The 18,477-nt window shown below is 41.2% G+C and overlaps 2 protein-coding genes across 2 annotated transcripts in view; both read left to right on the top strand.

Annotated features, from left to right (window-relative positions):
- The window catches only part of LOC309511316 (uncharacterized protein), a 142,136-nt gene that overhangs the window by 80,386 nt on the left and 43,273 nt on the right, over positions 1 to 18,477 (top strand). The gene's annotated exons all lie outside the window — the stretch shown is intronic.
- Positions 4,083 to 6,531, top strand: LOC309511353 (uncharacterized protein). The gene is made up of 2 exons (XM_082186544.1): positions 4,083 to 6,267; positions 6,317 to 6,531. The coding sequence occupies exon 1, from the start codon at positions 4,305 to 4,307 to the stop codon at positions 5,703 to 5,705; it is 1,401 nt and encodes a 466-aa protein (XP_082042670.1). The 5' UTR covers positions 4,083 to 4,304; the 3' UTR covers positions 5,706 to 6,267; positions 6,317 to 6,531.

Genomic DNA, 18,477 nt, shown 5'->3' with positions numbered 1-18,477 from the left:
GAGAATAAGGAATGCAACATCAGAACACTGAACGTGTAGTGGAAAACAATCTCACACAAACCAGTCAAATTTAGGTAAAGTGATCATTTATTACAGTGAGATATGAGATGAAAAGAGGAATAGGCTACCCCAAGATACTTATTTACATAAATGTACAACTTACATACAAATCTTAAAGGAAAAGGTTCACAATAGAACGAGGAAAAGAGAAAAGAACTAGACCGTGCCAAATCAAAGAAATAAACAAAACAAACCAATCTTACTATATATAAACAAAAACTATTTCTAATCTAACTAAAATCAACATTCACCAAAACCCCAAAATGTAAACAAAAGAAAAGATCTTCAGCGTCGAAGACGCCCTAAATAAACTCTTACTACAAACCAGAAAATACAAAGAATCTCACGTGTCGCTAAACTAGTGTTCTATACACAATTGACCAATCAGTGTGGCACATGTATATCACGTGATGTAACGAACTGCTCCGAGACACGAAGATTGAGGATCCAAATGCAGTGTTTTAATGAAAGGGTAATCCACAATTGTAGTAAAAGACAGCCAAAAGGTCAGAGCACAGTAAATCATAGGGATGGCTGACACAAAACTGATGTTCCGAAGCTTTTCGAGATCCAGAAGCGCAGATGTTTCGAAACACTGATCCGAAGCGTGATTCAAAACCCCCATGTCACGTGACTACGGCTAAATGAAGCTTCGGAGTGTTTCACAAGTGTTTCGACAGGTGGCATGTCCGCCGAATCAGCGTTTGATAAACCGGGTCGGGAACAGACCACACAATCGCACATCTGTATAAAAGTGAAGTCAACGCATCTTGACCTCGTGGGTTTTTGTGAGAGGATTTTTTCAAAGGCTGGAGAAATTATCTGTAAAAAAGAAGTAGCCTAAGTCCTTCCACAGCAGAGAAATTAATATTTTTGAATACAAATCTATAAAAAAGTCAGACATTGTGGCTTGATTTCTTTTATTAATATTCTTTTTTTCATGACAAAAATAACATTATGCACAGTGAGGAGCCTACAGGTTACAAGCTTCACATTATTAGAAAAATACAATAATAATAAAAATAAAAAAAACATTTTTAATGGCTGGTTGTCAAGGTTGTTTCAGATCAACACCTGCAAGGTGTCACCGTTGAGACGGGTGTCGGATTGTTTCGAAGCCTCGACACAATATGGCACATTTGCTTCGTTTCATTGTTTCACAAAGCCTCGATCTGCCCACCGCTAGGCATTACTAGTATAAAGATTACAGTCAGTTTACCTGTAGAAAATACATGGAAAACACAGGTCAAACAAGGAGCACTTTAGCTGTGTCCCAATGTGAAGGCTGCATCCTTCGAAGGACGCACCATGTAGCCTTCATAGGATTTCCTAATTGCGCAACCAGGTGTTTCTGATCACCGCTCCTGGCGCCAAGCAACGGTGCGAGAGGACAGCTGCCATCCTGATAATTCATTTGATATAGCCTAATTGAGTAAACAGCTATGGAGCCAGAATTGGCTATTGTCATTTTTATGTTTTATATTTTACTGGAGGACATGGTGAGGATGTTTCAGCCCCGGCGCTGCCGGATCATGTATTTTCGGTTTAGCCCTGTTTGAATATAAAACCCAATTGAATATAAAAAAGTCCAGTATTGATCCCGCTCGTCATCGGCAGCTGTCACAGTTGCTAGGCGACAAGAACAATCCTCCGTAAGCTAGACCGGTCCGAGCGACAAGAACAATCCTCCGTAGGCTAGACCGGTCCGAGCTTCAGATGGGCCCTTTGATATGGGACGCAGCTGTAGTTAGCAACAATTTGTTAATATTGTGACTATAGACCTAACTTTTGTTACTTTAATTTTCGGAACTGCATATTTCGTTAAGTATTCACGTACAAATGTGAAGTAACCTACTGAAGTACTTTTTTTCCCTCACATATGATTTTACATTAAACTACACAAAAGTATATAATGTAACAACCTTGAAAATATTCAGAAGTAAAATGCAGTAGTAGCATAATATAGATACAAAACTATAATAAAAACCCTGACAAGGAGTTTTTCCCCTGCAGAATACATACCTCTAGTTTTACTCTTGATACTAAAAACTTGTTATTAAAAGTACTTTTTTCAGAAATATACTCTTAAAAAAAAGGTATACAAGAGTTTGTTTCATGTAGAAATTATGACTGTCAAAAAAAATAAACAATGTCCAGAACAATTCATTCTCTTTTATTTACACATTTAAAGTTGCATAAAAATAATGTACAGATTTTTTCTTTCCTTTTAAAAAATAAAAGTGAAAAAAGTTAAACAAGAATATGTAGAAAAATATATATGTTTCAATCATTCTCTCAAGAAGAGAAAACAGCCTGTCCATCCTCTCCCTGCTCTCCTCCTGTGTTCTCCTCGCCTCTGCCTTCGTGCTGGTGCTGCTGGTGCTGGCTCCTCCTCACCGTGGGCACCCACTGCTGAACTGGGCCATGAGGACAAACCAGGGCCAAGTTTCAGCAGTGGGTTTCCCACTCACACCCTCACCTGTCCCAGGACACTTGCAATCCTAAGGGCAGAGCAAATGAACCATGGCTTGTTAACAACAACAGCACAATACATTTCAGCAAAGACGTGTGTATTAACTTTCTTACTTTTGTATTTTTTTCTCCTGAATTGCTCTAAAAAAGCTTAACACAGGGGTGCAATCTTAAGTGCATTGTTAACACTGCAAAATATGACACATCAAGACATGCATACAAAATACTTAAGAAATCATATTTCTATATACTCAAATTTGGTTAAAACCACATAGCTTTCATGACAGCACTACAAAAACACATACAAGTGAAACCCCATTCCCTTATCAACTGCTTTTCTTATTGTTGTGGGCTTTATAGGGTGAGTGATATTTCTTATAATACACAAGTGAGATAGACTAGTGCAAATATTACAAATAGGTAATGAACTAATATTAGCACAAGTTTTGCCTCAAACTACCTGACAAATGAAGCCACGCAATGGTGACGAAGGAGTTAAGATGAAGTTTATAAGAAACTTTAACTCTGCTTTCGCTAAGCTCTTTGAGTAAATGAAAACATAATACTTACATTTAAATGTGAGTTTGCTGTCCACCACCGATCTCTAGTCTCGGCCGCCTTTAAAAATAAATAAATAAATGCTGTCGTCACCGGCAGGCAATGACTTATGGGGTAGGATAGGGTAGGATAGGCCGCTTAGGATCCTTTTATGTATTCTTCCTTTCATGGGGAAACGAAGGGTGCATTTGGCGTCGCTTTTGAATCAGGGTAGCCTTCGTCGTGATGACGCAACCGGCCTTCAAATACGGCCTTCGGAGGATGCAGAACTGAATTGGGACAGCCTTCATCGCGCCGCGGTGACGCAATCAGCCTTCAAATGCGACCTTCCAAGGATGCAGCCGAGCATTGAGGGCCTTAAGAAATCAATTGACTTTGTGTTTGAAGAAGTAAACGCTTTAAAAACAGACTTGAAGAGCTGCAAAACTACCACCAATTTAAACAGCACCAAAATCCACGAACTTGAGCAAAGACTGAACGATGCCGAGCGCTATCAGCGGAGATGGAACCTCCGTCTGTACGGTATTCCTGAACATTCTGATGAGAACATAAAGCAAAAAGTCATCGGCGTCTGTGTCTCAGTTATTCCCGACTCAAACTTTTCTTTCAAAGAGGACATAGATGTTGTGCATCGACTGGGAAAGCTGAATGAGCAGACCAATAGACCGAGACCAGTGATCATTCGCTTCGTAAGAAGATCTACGCGGGACCTGATCTGGCGTCAGGCCAAGCAATCTGAATATCTGAGGAGTCACAAGCTGAGATTCACAGAAGATTTGTCTCAAGCAGATAAGTCGCTGAGGATGAAGAGGTGGCCGTTGATTGAAGCTGCTAGGAAGGAAGGAAAGCGTGCGTTCTTTGTTGGTGTGCGCGTATTCATCGATGGGAAAGAGGTGCAGTCACCCACGTGAAATCAAGTGGTTTTCATCTTGCGTCATATGAACACTTTCCCTTCTGACCTGTTCTAAGCCAACTAGCTTGCGCTAAGTTCCCTTTCGAAAGGGAACTCCCACTGCGTCAAATGACGCTAGGGGAACCGCCTCAGCGTGACCAATGACTGAAGTACCTGTAAGAACCCGCCAATCATATTGGCCCGCGTCAGCCATGACGTCATGCTCTGACGCACCCGGGAAGTATAAAGGGAGCGCTCAGAGAATATGTCATCCTCTTTTCGTCTTCAGGGACTGATTTACTGAGTACTGGTGAATTTGAAGATGGATAAACCTGCAGCAAAAACATTTAGGAAGTGTGTCGACCCGTGTGGGAGATGTCTCACACCTGGTGACTTGCACGACCTATGTGTTTGGTGCTTGGGTAAAGAGCACGTGCGCTCTTCTCTCGAAGAGAAGGGGGCGGGGTGCGCACATTGCGAGAGTCTTCCCTTAAGGACACTTCGTTCTCGTCTGTCTCTCTTTTCGAGGGAAGAGAGACAGTCTTCTTTGCCCCGCGGTTCGGGTCCCTCTCGCGCCGAGGCCGAGAGAAGGCTCAGATCGTGGGGTTCGCAAAGAGACCTCGCTGACGAGTTCGAGAGAGGAGTGAATCTCTCTAGATCGTCAGCGCGGGACGAGGATGAGCTGCTGGCCGAAGATGATCTCTCTCAGGCGTCTTTTGGGCCAGCAGGCAGTGCTCTTCTGGCGTCTAGCCAGGACGAGCAGGAGGAGCGTGAGGCGGACGAGGATGTTGAAATGATAAATGAGCCTGCCCAGCCCTCCTGCCCCGCGTACGAGGAACTGATGGAGGTGATGGAGCGGGCTACTGTTAGGCTTGATTTGCCTTGGCAGCGCGTTAAAGAGGAAGCTGCTCGTGGAAGGCTCGACGAGCGCTTTCTCTCTGGCCACACCCCATCAGTTCCTGGGAGCCTTCCATTCCTTCCTGACCTCCATTCTGAGGTCGTGAAGGCATGGAAGAACCCGTATTCTTCCCGCATCCATCGTTTCCAAAGAAGGAGTTATTCCAATGTGGAAGGGTTGCGGGAGCACGGGTATGTGTCGATGCCTCCTGTTGAGGATACCTTTGCGAACTATCTCGCGCGGGGGGAGGCATCGACACTAAGAGCTCCAACCCTGCCATCTAAACCTCTTCAGACCACATCTCGTCTGAATGGCAGGGCGTACGCGGCGGCAGGTCAGGCTGGTGCTGCACTGCACACAATGGCTGTGTTGCAGGCATACCAGGCTGATCTGCTGAAGGACCTGGACCAGGGTCAGGGCTTATCCCCTGATGCGGTAGCTGAACTGCGCCGCACCACAGACCTGGCTCTCCGGGCCACCAAGCAGACAGCGACGGCCATAGGGCGTTCTATGGCTGCTATGGTGGTCACGGAGAGGCACCTGTGGGTGAACCTTTCTGGCATCGCGGAGAAAAAAAATAATTTCTCCTTGATGCCCCGGTCTCGCCCTCCGAACTTTTCAGTACCTCTGTCGAGGCAGTGGTCGGAAAGTTTAGAGAGGCGAGGGCGCGGTCAGCGGCGTATAGGTCCTATATTCCGCGCCGGTCCAGGTCCACACCCAGACACCCCGGGGATCCTTGCCCGTCTCGCTTTGAGGAGCATAGACAGGGCCAGCGGGACTCAGTCGCCGCTCGTGCCCCTCCTCCGGGTAGGAGCAGGACTGTGAGACGGCGCGAGTCCAGGAGGAAAAGGCAGGGGGTAAGGAGAGAAGACTTCCAGGCTAACCGGGATGGTAATCGCCCTGGAAGAGGCAGATAATCGCCATTTTCTCCTTACACGCCCTGCCTTCCCTCTTTTCCCCTTTTTTAAAGTAACATCAGGCCCATGTGCCGGACCTATGATGATAATCTATAAATCTGAAGGTCTGCATCAGGCTTGGTATATATCTTTTAAAACATGGTTTTGTTTGGTATGAAATCTTGTGTGGCCTTCGCTATATGGCAGGCCCTATTTACCTTAAACAATTTAACTAACTTAAGGTTTGTATGTAATGCAATTTAGGCAGCTGTGCATAGCATGTGTCAGACTTCCTCTCCTGTGAGAGTCATTTTGCTGAGGTTTCCATGCGTTTAACTTTTTGCAGTTAGAATTGCTATTAGTATTTATCATCAAGTGCTAGCTATGATATATTTACACTTTTTTGTCTGTAGCATGTTGTAGTTCTCCTCTTCTTTGAGAGTCATCCTGCTGAGGCTCCATGCAAACAGCTTTGCAGGTGGAGCTGAGAGGTGGCCCCTCCCTCCCCGGGGGGGGGCTTTAGGACCTTTGCTCCCTGAGCTCTGGTAGTAAATAAGCTATCTATCATAGGTATGTGTGTCTGGTTTCCTCTCCATTGAGAGTCATCCTGCTGAGACCTCCATATATATATATACAGTCATATGTGTTAGGCTTCCTCTTATTCAAGAGTCATCCTGTTGAGGCCTCCATGCCAACAGTTTTGCAGATGAAGTTTAGAAGTGGCCTAGCTATGTGTGTTAGGCCTCCTCTCCTTCGAGAGCTCCATATACAGGCATGTGTGTTAGGCTTCCTCTTATTCATTTGAGGCCTCCATGTAAATAGCTTTGCAGGTAGAGTCCTAGAAGTGACCCCTCTCTCTGAGGAGGTGCTTTAGGCCCTTCACTCCCTGAAGCTCTTTTTTATTGTTGAGGCTTCCTCTCCTTTGAGAGTCATTCTGCTGAGGCCTCCATGTATAGTTCGCTGAGTGCAAGAGCTCTATTCTAGCATGTGTCAGGCCTCCTCTTTTTTCGAGAGTCACCCTGCTGAGGCTTCCATGCAAACAGCATTTCAGGCAGTAGTTCAGAATAAGGGTCCTCTCAATACCGGAGAGTTGTTTTTAGTCGTTCTCTGTCTGAGCTCTGCATTTTTGAACTTTTTTGAGAATAAGTTCTGGAGACCATGTAAGTGTGCAGGCTTCCTCTGCTCTCGGAGTCTTCCTGCTGAGGCCTCCGCTTCCCTTAAGTCTAAATAGGTTGTTGGCTTCAGCATTTAGCGTGATAGCCTCCCTGGCATAGCGGTTGACTTTGGTCCCCCCGGAAGTAGCAGGCCAGAGACCTTTGGCTCGGGGCCGTACTCCCTTAAGCCTTCGCACGAGCGCGAAGGTGCGCGCGGCAAAAATGACGTCATTGCAGTGTGGGCGGTCGTGCGCGTTGGGTTCGCAAGACCCAATTTCGCCTGGCGGTGTGCGCGACATTTTTTGTAACAATGCGCGCGGCGCCGCATCCGAAGATGAACGACTTCGAGCCGAATCTGGCCGAGCTCGAACTTCTCACCACACCGGCACCCAGTTTGCACGTCTAAATTATTTGCTTACATTTAACAAATGAGCATACAATAGCATAAAAAGTGTTTTTAATGAACATAAAGGTCCATGTTTAATAAAAATGTTCATGAAACTTAATGAAATGTTTAGTGAAATTAGAAAATATAAGAGATTGTTCATTTATTTATATTGTATACACATTCTCATATCCATATATTTTGTTTTATTTTCACTAGTAATAATCTCAGGGTTTACTGGGTTTTACACGATTCTTTTTGTAGTGTGGTATTGGTGGCCGTGTACTAAAATAAACATTGTCACGTGTGTATAGCTTCTTCTTCTAACCACTGATTCCTGATGGTTTAGATGATAATTACTTGAGTCGCCCCCTATCGTTTCAAAGAATAGTACAACGGCGAGCGCGTCAAGTATAAACGCCTCGTCCGTTTGGGGAGGTGCGCGCGCAGTCTGCGGAGACTCGCGCTGCGGAGCCAGGCGAAAGTATAAACAAGGCTTTAAAGGAACCCTTCTCGGTAGATGTGGTATCCATGCCTTGAGCTGGAGCTCGGCAGTGGCCCTAGGGAGAAGTGCTACTGTTAGCCTGACGTGTAAGTGGTAAGGGGCTTTAACCTTGGGTTAATGTGTTTTTGTGCTTGTTACACATAGTTGTTAAGGATCCCCTTAGCATGGCGGCGTGGGTATAGCGTTCCCCTAGCGTCATTTGACGCAGTGGGAGTTCCCTTTCGAAAGGGAACGTACTCAGGTTACGAATGTAACCTTTGTTCCCTGAGAACAGGGAACGAGCACTGCGTCTCTTTGCCATGCTTCCGGCCTGCTTACTCAGTCCCTTCAGACGAAGAGGATGACATATTCTCTGAGCGCTCCCTTTATACTTCCCGGGTGCGTCAGAGCATGACGTCATGGCTGACGCGGGCCAATATGATTGGCGGGTTTTTACAGGTACTTCAGTCATTGGTCACGCTGAGGCGGTTCCCCTAGCGTCATTTGACGCAGTGCTCGTAACCTGAGTACGGTTTATTACTTGCCTAATGCAAGTTAATTGCGGGTGAATGTTTTCTATAGTTTCATAACCGGGTTTATTCTTATTTTATTTAATTTCAAAGGGGATGGAAGTTTTTCTAAAACTGTTCCTGTTTCTTTTGTTCATCATATATTCATGTTGTTTTCGTTAGTTACACTTAATGTCAGGGGTTTAAGGTTTAATGTTAAGCGTAAAGCTTTGTTTTTATTTGCTAAACAGCACAAATGTGATTTTAGTTTTTTTCAAGAAGTTCATTCAACTCCTAAAGATGTACACTTCTGGAAAGCTCAATGGGGTAATGATGTTTGGTTTGCTCATGGGGCTGAGCGTACAGCTGGTGTTGCAATTTTAAAAAACACATTTTCTGGGGACATTTTATTTTCTGAGGGGGATCCCCTTGGTCATTTCATTATTTTAGTTATTAAACTTGATCTGGTGACTATAATTATTATACATTTTTATGGGTACAATTCTAAAATTGAAAATGATGCTCTACTCAATAAGTTAGAGAGTCGTATTACACACTGTTTATCTAAATTCCCAAATTCACTTGTTATTATAGGAGGAGATTTTAATATCACCTTAGACAACTCCCTTGACCGATGGCCTCCTCGCAGTGTAAATTATCATAACTCCACACTAAAGGCCTTTATGCAGAAATTTAGTGTAATAGATATTTGGAGAGAGAAATTCCCTGGTATTAGTTCTTTCACGTGGAATAATAAGGCATGTACCGTTATGTCTCGTATTGACTACTGGTTAACTCCGTGCAATTTACATAAAGAAGATATTTCTGTTAATATTCTTCCCACGCCATTAACAGATCATAAGGCAGTGTCTATCAACATTCTTTACATTCCTCTTCTTCCTCCAACTATCATAACTCTTATTGGAAGCTCAATAAGTCATTATTGGAACATGAATTTGTTAAGATGACCAGTTTTTTTAAATTTGAAGCTTGTAAATTTCTTTGAAAATTTGGTAGTTTATTATCTAAAGCTAAAAAACTTGAAAAAATTACGTCTTTTACTCATAAATCTCCTCCAAATTTGTTGGATAGTGAATATCTTGAGTTATACACGCTTCAAAGCCAATTAGATGATATTTATAAAAGGAAGGCAGAGTTTCATTAGATCTAGACAGAGATGGTTGAAAAAAGCTGAACAGAATTCGGCATATTTCTTTCAATTAGAAAAATTCCATGCAAAAAACAAATGCAATTTTGCATTTGAATATTAATGGTACGATAACACATGATTCAAAGCTGATTACAGATTACTGTTCAACCTTTTATAGCACTCTTTATAAATCAGGATTTGATGAAACTTATTCCTCTGTTTTTATAGATAGTCTTACTAATTCGAAAACTATAAATGAAGATCAAAAAGAACATTGTGATAGTTCTATATGTATAAAAGAAGTCCTTCAAGCTATTACAGAGCTTAAATTAAATAAATCCCCTGGTGTAGACGGGTTAAACTCTCAATTCTATAAAACCTTTTCAGAAGAACTTGCTCCTTTTCTTCTAAATCTTTTCTTATTCGCTTGGTATTAGACCTTGTTGATTACCCACATCTATACCCAGACGAGAGTTTCATTCTTTTTTTAGACTTCCATAAGGCCTTCGACACTGTTGAACATCATTTCATATATTCGGCCCTAAACAAATTTGGTTTTGGTGATTTCTTTATTAATTCCATTAAAACGTTATACTTTAATGCAAATTGTTCAATCAAACTGCGTAATGGCACCTCACCCAGATTTAAAGGAACCGTATGTAAGAAATGTATTTCAATTAATCATAAAATGGCCCTGATATGTCACTAGACATTAAGAAATCATGTTCATTTCAAATACTTATATCACTGACAACAGTAGTCCGGCCGGGATATTGTCATTTAAAAAGTGAAGTTGCAGCCCTCAACTGATGTTGATGTTGTCATGTTGTGTTTTGGCCTGAAGCTCCACCCTCCGGCTATCTACCAATCACGAAGTCAATAGTGTTTCGGCATCGGGGTTGCCAGCTCTGCTCTAGTTACCACAGCTACATAGCAGCCTACGTTCCTGCTGGATCCTGCAGCCTATCTGGCAACCTCGACTCAGGGGGGAGGGGGATACACCGCTCTACAGTAATTTGAAAGTGATTGCAGTTCCAGTTTTGGCCACAATCTTACATACGGTTCCTTTAATCTCAGTCGTGGTATCAGACAGGGATGCCCTATTTCCCCATATTTATTTTAACTTTGTTCACAACTTCTTGCCGACCATATTAAACAGAGCCCTTTAAGAGGTATCACGGCTGCTGGCAGTGAAATAATTATTAGCCAATTAGCCAACGACACTACACTTTTTTTAAAAGATGCAGGAGAAATACCTTTAGCCCTCAAGATTATTCACACATTCTCAAAAGCTTCAGGGCTTTACCTGAATATAAATAAGTGTGAATTAATGTCTCTTAAAAACAGCAATCTTCTGTCAATTTGTAATATTCCCATTAAAGCAGCTTTACAGAGATAACAGGAAAATAATGCAACGAAGTTTGTTTCCAGAAGAAAAAAGTGTCACAGTCCAGCTTAAGTAAGTTCAGTGATGGTTAATTTGAGTTGTAAATGTAACCCTCCTCCTCAATTCCACTTTTTCGGGATTTATCGTGTGCATGGGGAATGAATTGGTGAGGGATTACTAAAATGTAACATTAGAATGTATACACAGCAACTAACAACTTCAGGCATGCGACCCTGGCTAGAGTGTAGAGAGGCCTGGTTAGCTTAAATATAACTACTACTGTGTTTTGGTTTGTTTTTCCTTGTGAGCATAAAACTCCCATGCACATATACTTAGCCACTATAACCACATTCCCATCACACACACATAAGTATCAGACCACAAAGATTGAATGTTGTACACAAAAATATATTTAGATTTACTTCCAGAACCAGGTGAGTTACCCTTTTAACGTGTCCTCATCAGAGCCGCCTTAACCTAATGTTAGGCCCCGGGGCTGAGAGGTTTTGTAGGCCCCCCATCCCCTCGATTTATAGTCTCATTTTAAAAAAGTGTAATATCTAGGTAATCTCCCAGCAAGCAATTTTGCGTCTAACAGACGTCTAATAGCCGTCAAAACACAGCCCAGACGTCTAGGCTAAAACGAGGCTAATTTTGGGCTGTCATTGAAAATCTAATAGACGTCTAAACATAGCCCAAGAATAGACAATTAGACAGCTATTAAACGACTACATATATACGTCTAATAGACGTCTAACCATAGCCCAAGAATAGACAATTAGACAGCTATTGAATGACTATATTTATATGTCTAATAGATGTCTAACCATAGCCCAAGAATAGACTAGTCATCAATTAGACAGCTATTAAACGACTACATATATACGTCTAATAGACAGGCAATATGGGTCTAGGCTAAAACAAGGCTGATTTTGGGCTGTCAGTGAAAATCTAATAGACGTCTAACCATAGCCCAAGAATAGACTAGTCATCAATTACACTCAGGCTTGGGAGGGTTACTTTAAAAATGTATTCCGTTACAGTTACAAATTACTTCATAAAAAAAGTATTCAGTAACGTAATCCAAGTACTATAATATGAAAGTAATGTAACTGATTACTTTTGGATTACTTCAAGGTCACGTATATAAATAAAGTCAAGCAAGAAAAAAAAAAAAGTATTTATAAAAAATGTGGTCCAGTGTACAATATTTGCAAAATTTACACACATGCCTGAATATATATTTATGTAAAGGGCTATACATACATCTAGTGGCTAATGTATGGTATTACAGATTATTTTGTTTTATTTTTTACAAATTTTTAACTAAAAAATAAAAACACAACATTTAACATTTTTACACAATCTACATATTAGTTTATTTTAAAATAGGCCTACATGTTGACTAAAGCCGTGATCTTTCTTAATTTGCCTGACTGAACTTGCGGCGTTGGCAGTGGGAGTTCCCCTACTTTACCTAGACAGCGAACATCCCGTTACGTGAGAAAAGAATAAGAAAGGACATTTTGGGTACTAAAAAAGCTACTCTCCTAATTTCTACAAAATAGCAGAGGAATTTCCATGAATTAAAAGCGATTTTACCCGCAGGCAGCATCGTTTCTTCTAGCAGCAGTGATTCAATCTGCGTCTGAGGAGATTGTAGACAGCTGTTATTTGCGCATGCACCAGCGGGTGGCACACGTGAGTCATTACTGGCAACAGAACCAGGAACTACTGTATAATCAAGCAGCGCTTAATATAGTGTTATTATGCCAAAATACTTATTTATTTAGTTTTAAATGAAACCATTGTAATCCTGAAAGTATTCCCCCTTTTTTCAAAATGTAACTATAATCTGATTACTACGTTTTTTGACGTAACTGTAACGGATTACAGTTACTGGATTTTTGTATCCTGATTACATAACGCCGTTACATGTATTCCGTTACTCCCCAACCCTGATTACACTACATATACATGTAATAGACAACAAAATGAGGCATAAGGATTCTTTTCACTCAAATATAACAGGTTCTCATAAATGAAAATCCATCCAAACTAATTGAATATAAAGGATTTATTTAGAACAATTATATTAACAACTTAGACAACATTCAAACATAAAAATGAACAAATAAAATATTGGAAAATATGTAAAACAACTAAAGATACAAACATTTTTAAGAATTAATTGCTAATTGTTAGCTCTATATCCATAACCACCACCCCCTGCTCTCCCTGGTGCTTGTTTAAAATGACCAGAAATTGCATTTTTTATTTCCCATTCAGTAGCCGAAGGAAAGTTGGTCATCACTGCGTCTGCCAAATGAGAAAAAGAAAAAAAATTATTGCTCAAGAAAAGCATTGTTGACAATCATTTTTAACTAATTACAGTCATTCACTTTTGCTTGGATGCACACTAGAGCTGGCCAATATAGAGTTAACTGAATATAGATTGAGATTATATAATTTATATCAATATAGACAATAATTTATATCAATATTATTAGGGCCCAAGCCCTGAAAGGGCGAAGGCCCTATTGTTTCCGGTAGGATTATTTATTATTATTAGGGCCCAAGCCCTGAAAGGGCGAAGGCCCTATTGTTTTCGGTAGAATTATTTATTATTAGGGCCCAAGCCCTGAAAGGGCGAAGGCCCTATTGTTTCCGGTAGGATTATTTATTATTATTATTATTATTATTATTATTTTTCTGTCAACCTTTCGGGCATTTTTGGGGCCTTTAACATGCTCGAAAACTCTTTAAATTTTGCACACAGGTCAGAACCTGCGGCCATCAGGGCCGGGCTGAAGCTGGTACCCGGGCGTGGCAGGGGGGCTCAACAGCGCCCCCTTGAACGGGGTCCGAAAGTTTGGTCCATAAATCAGACATGCTTGCATGTAATAATATGAAACTCAATACACATATAGATCTCATCGGGCCAAACAACTTTCCTACTTTTACTTTTTACGCCAGCCCAACAGGAAGTCGGCTATTATGGGTTGTTTGGAAACGCATGCTGTGGAATTTAATGTACTCCTCCTAGGGAATTCATCCATTCGCCTCCAAACTCAGTCAGCATGAAGTCAAGACATTGAGGATGCTAAATTGCGGACAGATTTTTGATATCTCGAACGGTTTGGCCGTGGCGAGGACACGAATTGATGGCGAATAATGGAAACAGGAAGTGTGTTATAACTTCTGCATACATTAAATGATCTTGATTAAACTTCAGCAGTGTGTTCGTTGTAAGAGGCCGATCACATGGATGTGACTATTGTGAGTCAAAGTTATAGCGCCACCAACTGGCAGCAGGAAGTGTGTCCCTTTCAAAATGCTTTGAAATCACCCTCTTATTTTTACCCGATTTGCTTCAAAGTTTATGTGTATAATGTAAACACACGGCAGATGTAGACCTGTGAAAGGATTTTTGATATCTTTAATACTGTTGCCATGGCAACGCTTCAAACTTTAATATTCTTTTTTGATGCTTTTGAGACTCTTAACATACTTGAAATTGGATGAAACTCGACAGACACATCACATTTATTAGCCCGTAGACATGTGCAAAGTTTCAGAAACGGGCGTGGTGAGGGGCTCAGTAGCGCCACCTTTAGTCATAAGTGGGGGGGTTAGTTTTATCAACAGCAACAAAACTTGGTATGTGTATTGTTCTCATCAAGACGGACAACTTTCTAATTTACACGAACGATCTCCGACCAACAGGAAGAGAGATATTTTGGTTTGAATGTGGATTTTCTGAAGAATTTTCTCTCCCTCTCTCTGTGTCTCTGTGTGTGTGAGGGGAGGGGGGATTTGACTATTGCTTTTATACTGTTAATCAAGGTTTCAGGGGCTTTTGGGGTCCTTAACGTGCTCAAAAACTCTTGAAACTTTACATACAAGTCGGAACCCCCTGCCATCAGGGACGGGTTGAAGCTGGTACCCGGGCGTGGCTGGGGGGCTCAACAGCGCCCCCTTGAACGGGGTCCCAAAACTTGGTCCATAGATCAAACACGCTTGCATGAATTAATTTGAAACTCGGTACACATATAGATATCATCGGGCCGAACAACTTTCGTGCTCTAAGTTTTACGCCAGCCCAACAGGAAGTCGGCTATTATGGGTTGTTTGGAAAACGCTTGCTGTGGAATGCGAAGTACTCCTCCTAGAGAATTCATCCAATCCCCACCAAACTCGGTGTGCATGAAGTCAAGACATTGAGGATTCTAAATTGCGGACGGATTTTTGATATCTCGAACGGTTTGGCCGTGGCGAGGAAACGAATTTATGGCGAGAAAAGAGAAACACGAAGTGGAATAACTTCTGCATACATTAACTGATCTTGATGAAACTTCAGCAGTGTGTTCGTGGTAAGAGGCCGATCAGATGGATGTAACTATTGTGAGTCAAAGTTATAGCGCCACCAACTGGCAGCAGGAAGTGTGTCACTTTCAACATGCTTTTGACAAAAGTGGGGGGGTTAGTTTTACCCACAGTTATAAAAATCAGTACGTATATTGGTCTCATCAAGCCGGACAACTTTCTAATTTACAGTCATTAGCTCAGACCAACAGGAAGTCAGATATTTTGGTTTGAATGTGGATTTCTTTGCAAAATCAGCCTCTGAATTTTTACCCAGTCCTCTTAAGTGGTTTATTTTATTCCCACAAAACTTTTTCAACATGATGAAAATACATTAAAGATGCTAAATTGTAAACGAATAATAAATATCTCAAACAGTTTTGCAATGGCGAGGGATTAAAGGAATGTCAAAAAAGGAAACACTAAAAACCTCCTATCTTCTAAAAATGTAATTATACACCATGTATTTCTATATAAAATTATACAAATATCAGAACTAAACCCATTTTATTCTTTTTTTTTTCTATTTAATAATTGTTTAAGTTTAAAAACATCCAGAATGTTTTTTTAGTCCAAAAAATAAATTATGTAATTCATAGTGCTATACTGCCCTCTTGTGTTCAAAATCAGGTAGGCCTATTGTATCTATATGAAAATATACTAGGTTTGTGACGGTGAGAATATTTCCCCACCGGTTAATCAACGTGTGACACCGCTGGGGGCTTTTGAATCGCTAACTTAAAAACGAAAGTAAAATATGATCGTCCGCACAGACATTGATAATGGTGCGGAGCAGAGCGAGCGTTTTCAATGAATTCCTATGGAAGTAGGAATGAATATATATATATAATATGCTCGCAGCTATATTTATATATATATATATATATATACACACACACACATATATATATATATATATATATATATATTATATATATATATGTATTGTTACATTTATATATGTATATATGTATATATATATATATACACACATATATAATATATATATATATATAATATATATATATATATATATATATATATATATATATATATATATATATATAATATATAGCTGCGAGCAGCGATGGAGGGCCCAAGCCGGTGACACCGCCACCCCGGTGCCTTTAGTGTAACTAAAGGCACCAGGGTGGCGGTGCCACCGGCTTGGGCCCGCAATCGCTGCTCGCAGCTATATTTATATATATATTTTATTATTCTTCTTCTTATTCTTATTTTTCTGTCAACCTTTCGGGCACTTTTGAGACCCTTAACGTGCTCGAAAACTCTTGAAACTTTGCACACGGGTCAGAACCCGCGGCCATCAGGGCCGGGCTGAAGCTGGTACCCGGGCGTGGCAGGGGGGCTCGACAGCGCCCCCTTGAATGGGGTCCGAAAACTTGGTCCATAAATCAGACACGCTTGCATGTAATAATATGAAACTCGGTACACATATAGATCTCATCGGGCCGAACAACTTTCGTACTTTTACTTTTTACGCCAGCCCAACAGGAAGTCGGCTATTATGGGTTGTTTGGAAACGCATGCTGTGGAATTTAATGTACTCCTCCTAGGGAATTCATCCATTCGCCTCCAAACTCAGTCAGCATGAAGTCAAGACATTGAGGATGCTAAATTGCGGACAGATTTTTGATATCTCGAACGGTTTGGCCGTGGCGAGGACACGAATTGATGGCGAATAATGGAAACAGGAAGTGTGTTATAACTTCTGCATACATTAACTGATCTTGATTAAACTTCAGCAGTGTGTTCGTTGTAAGAGGCCGATCACATGGATGTGACTATTGTGAGTCAAAGTTATAGCGCCACCAACTGGCAGCAGGAAGTGTGTCCCTTTCAAAATGCTTTGAAATCACCCTCTTATTTTTACCCGATTTGCTTCAAAGTTTATGTGTATAATGTAAACACACGGCAGATGTAGACCTGTGAAAGGATTTTTGATATCTTTAATACTGTTGCCATGGCAACGCTTCAAACTTTAATATTCTTTTTTGATGCTTTTGAGACTCTTAACATACTTGAAATTGGATGAAACTCGACAGACACATCACATTTATTAGCCCGTAGACATGTGCAAAGTTTCAGAAACGGGCGTGGTGAGGGGCTCAGTAGCGCCACCTTTAGTCATAAGTGGGGGGGTTAGTTTTATCAACAACAACAAAACTTGGTATGTGTATTGTTCTCATCAAGACGGACAACTTTCTAATTTACATTAACGATCTCCGACCAACAGGAAGAGAGATATTTTGGTTTGAATGTGGATTTTCTGAAGAATTTTCTCTCCCTCTCTCTGTGTCTCTGTGTGTGTGAGGGGAGGGGGGATTTGACTATTGCTTTTATATTGTTAATCAAGGTTTCAGGTGCTTTTGGGGTCCTTAACGTGCTCAAAAACTCTTGAAACTTTACATACAAGTCGGAACCCCCTGCCATCAGGGACGGGTTGAAGCTGGTACCCGGGCGTGGCAGGGGGGCTCAACAGCGCCCCCTTGAACGGGGTCACAAAACTTGGTCCATAGATCAAACACGCTTGCATGAATTAATTTGAAACTCAGTACACATATAGATATCATCGGGCCGAACAACTTTCGTGCTCTAAGTTTTACGCCAGCCCAACAGGAAGTCGGCTATTATGGGTTGTTTGGAAAACGCTTGCTGTGGAATGCGAAGTACTCCTCCTAGAGAATTCATCCAATCCCCACCAAACTCGGTGTGCATGAAGTCAAGACATTGAGGATTCTAAATTGCGGACGGATTTTTGATATCTCGAACGGTTTGGCCGTGGCAAGGAAACGAATTTATGGCGAGAAAAGAGAAACACGAAGTGGAATAACTTCTGCATACATTAACTGATCTTGATGAAACTTCAGCAGTGTGTTCGTGGTAAGAGGCCGATCCGATGGATGTAACTATTGTGAGTCAAAGTTATAGCGCCACCAACTGGCAGCAGGAAGTGTGTCACTTTCAACATGCTTTTGACAAAAGTGGGCGGGTTAGTTTTAACTACAGTAAAAAAAAAATAGTTTGTATATTGTACTCATCAAGCCGGACAACTTTCTAATTTACATTCATTAGCTCCGGCCATCAGGAAGTCAGATATTTTGGTCTGAATGTGGATTTTTTTTGCAAAATCAGCCTCTGAATTTTTAGCCACTCCTCTTAAACTATTTATTTTATTCCCACCAAACTTTTTCAACATGATACAAATATATTAATGATGCTAAATTGTAAACGGATATTGAATATCTC

The sequence above is a fragment of the Leuciscus leuciscus genome (assembly GCF_965113295.1).
Source record: "Leuciscus leuciscus genome assembly, chromosome: 12".
In the NCBI taxonomy this organism is placed as follows: Eukaryota; Metazoa; Chordata; class Actinopteri; order Cypriniformes; family Leuciscidae; genus Leuciscus; species Leuciscus leuciscus.
This window is presented reverse-complemented; position numbering and strand designations above follow the sequence as displayed.

What these genes read in the sequence shown, in the direction of transcription:
- LOC309511353 (XM_082186544.1), top strand. Translation starts at nt 4,305, where the DNA reads ATGGATAAACCTGCAGCAAAAACATTTAGGAAGTGTGTCGACCCGTGT.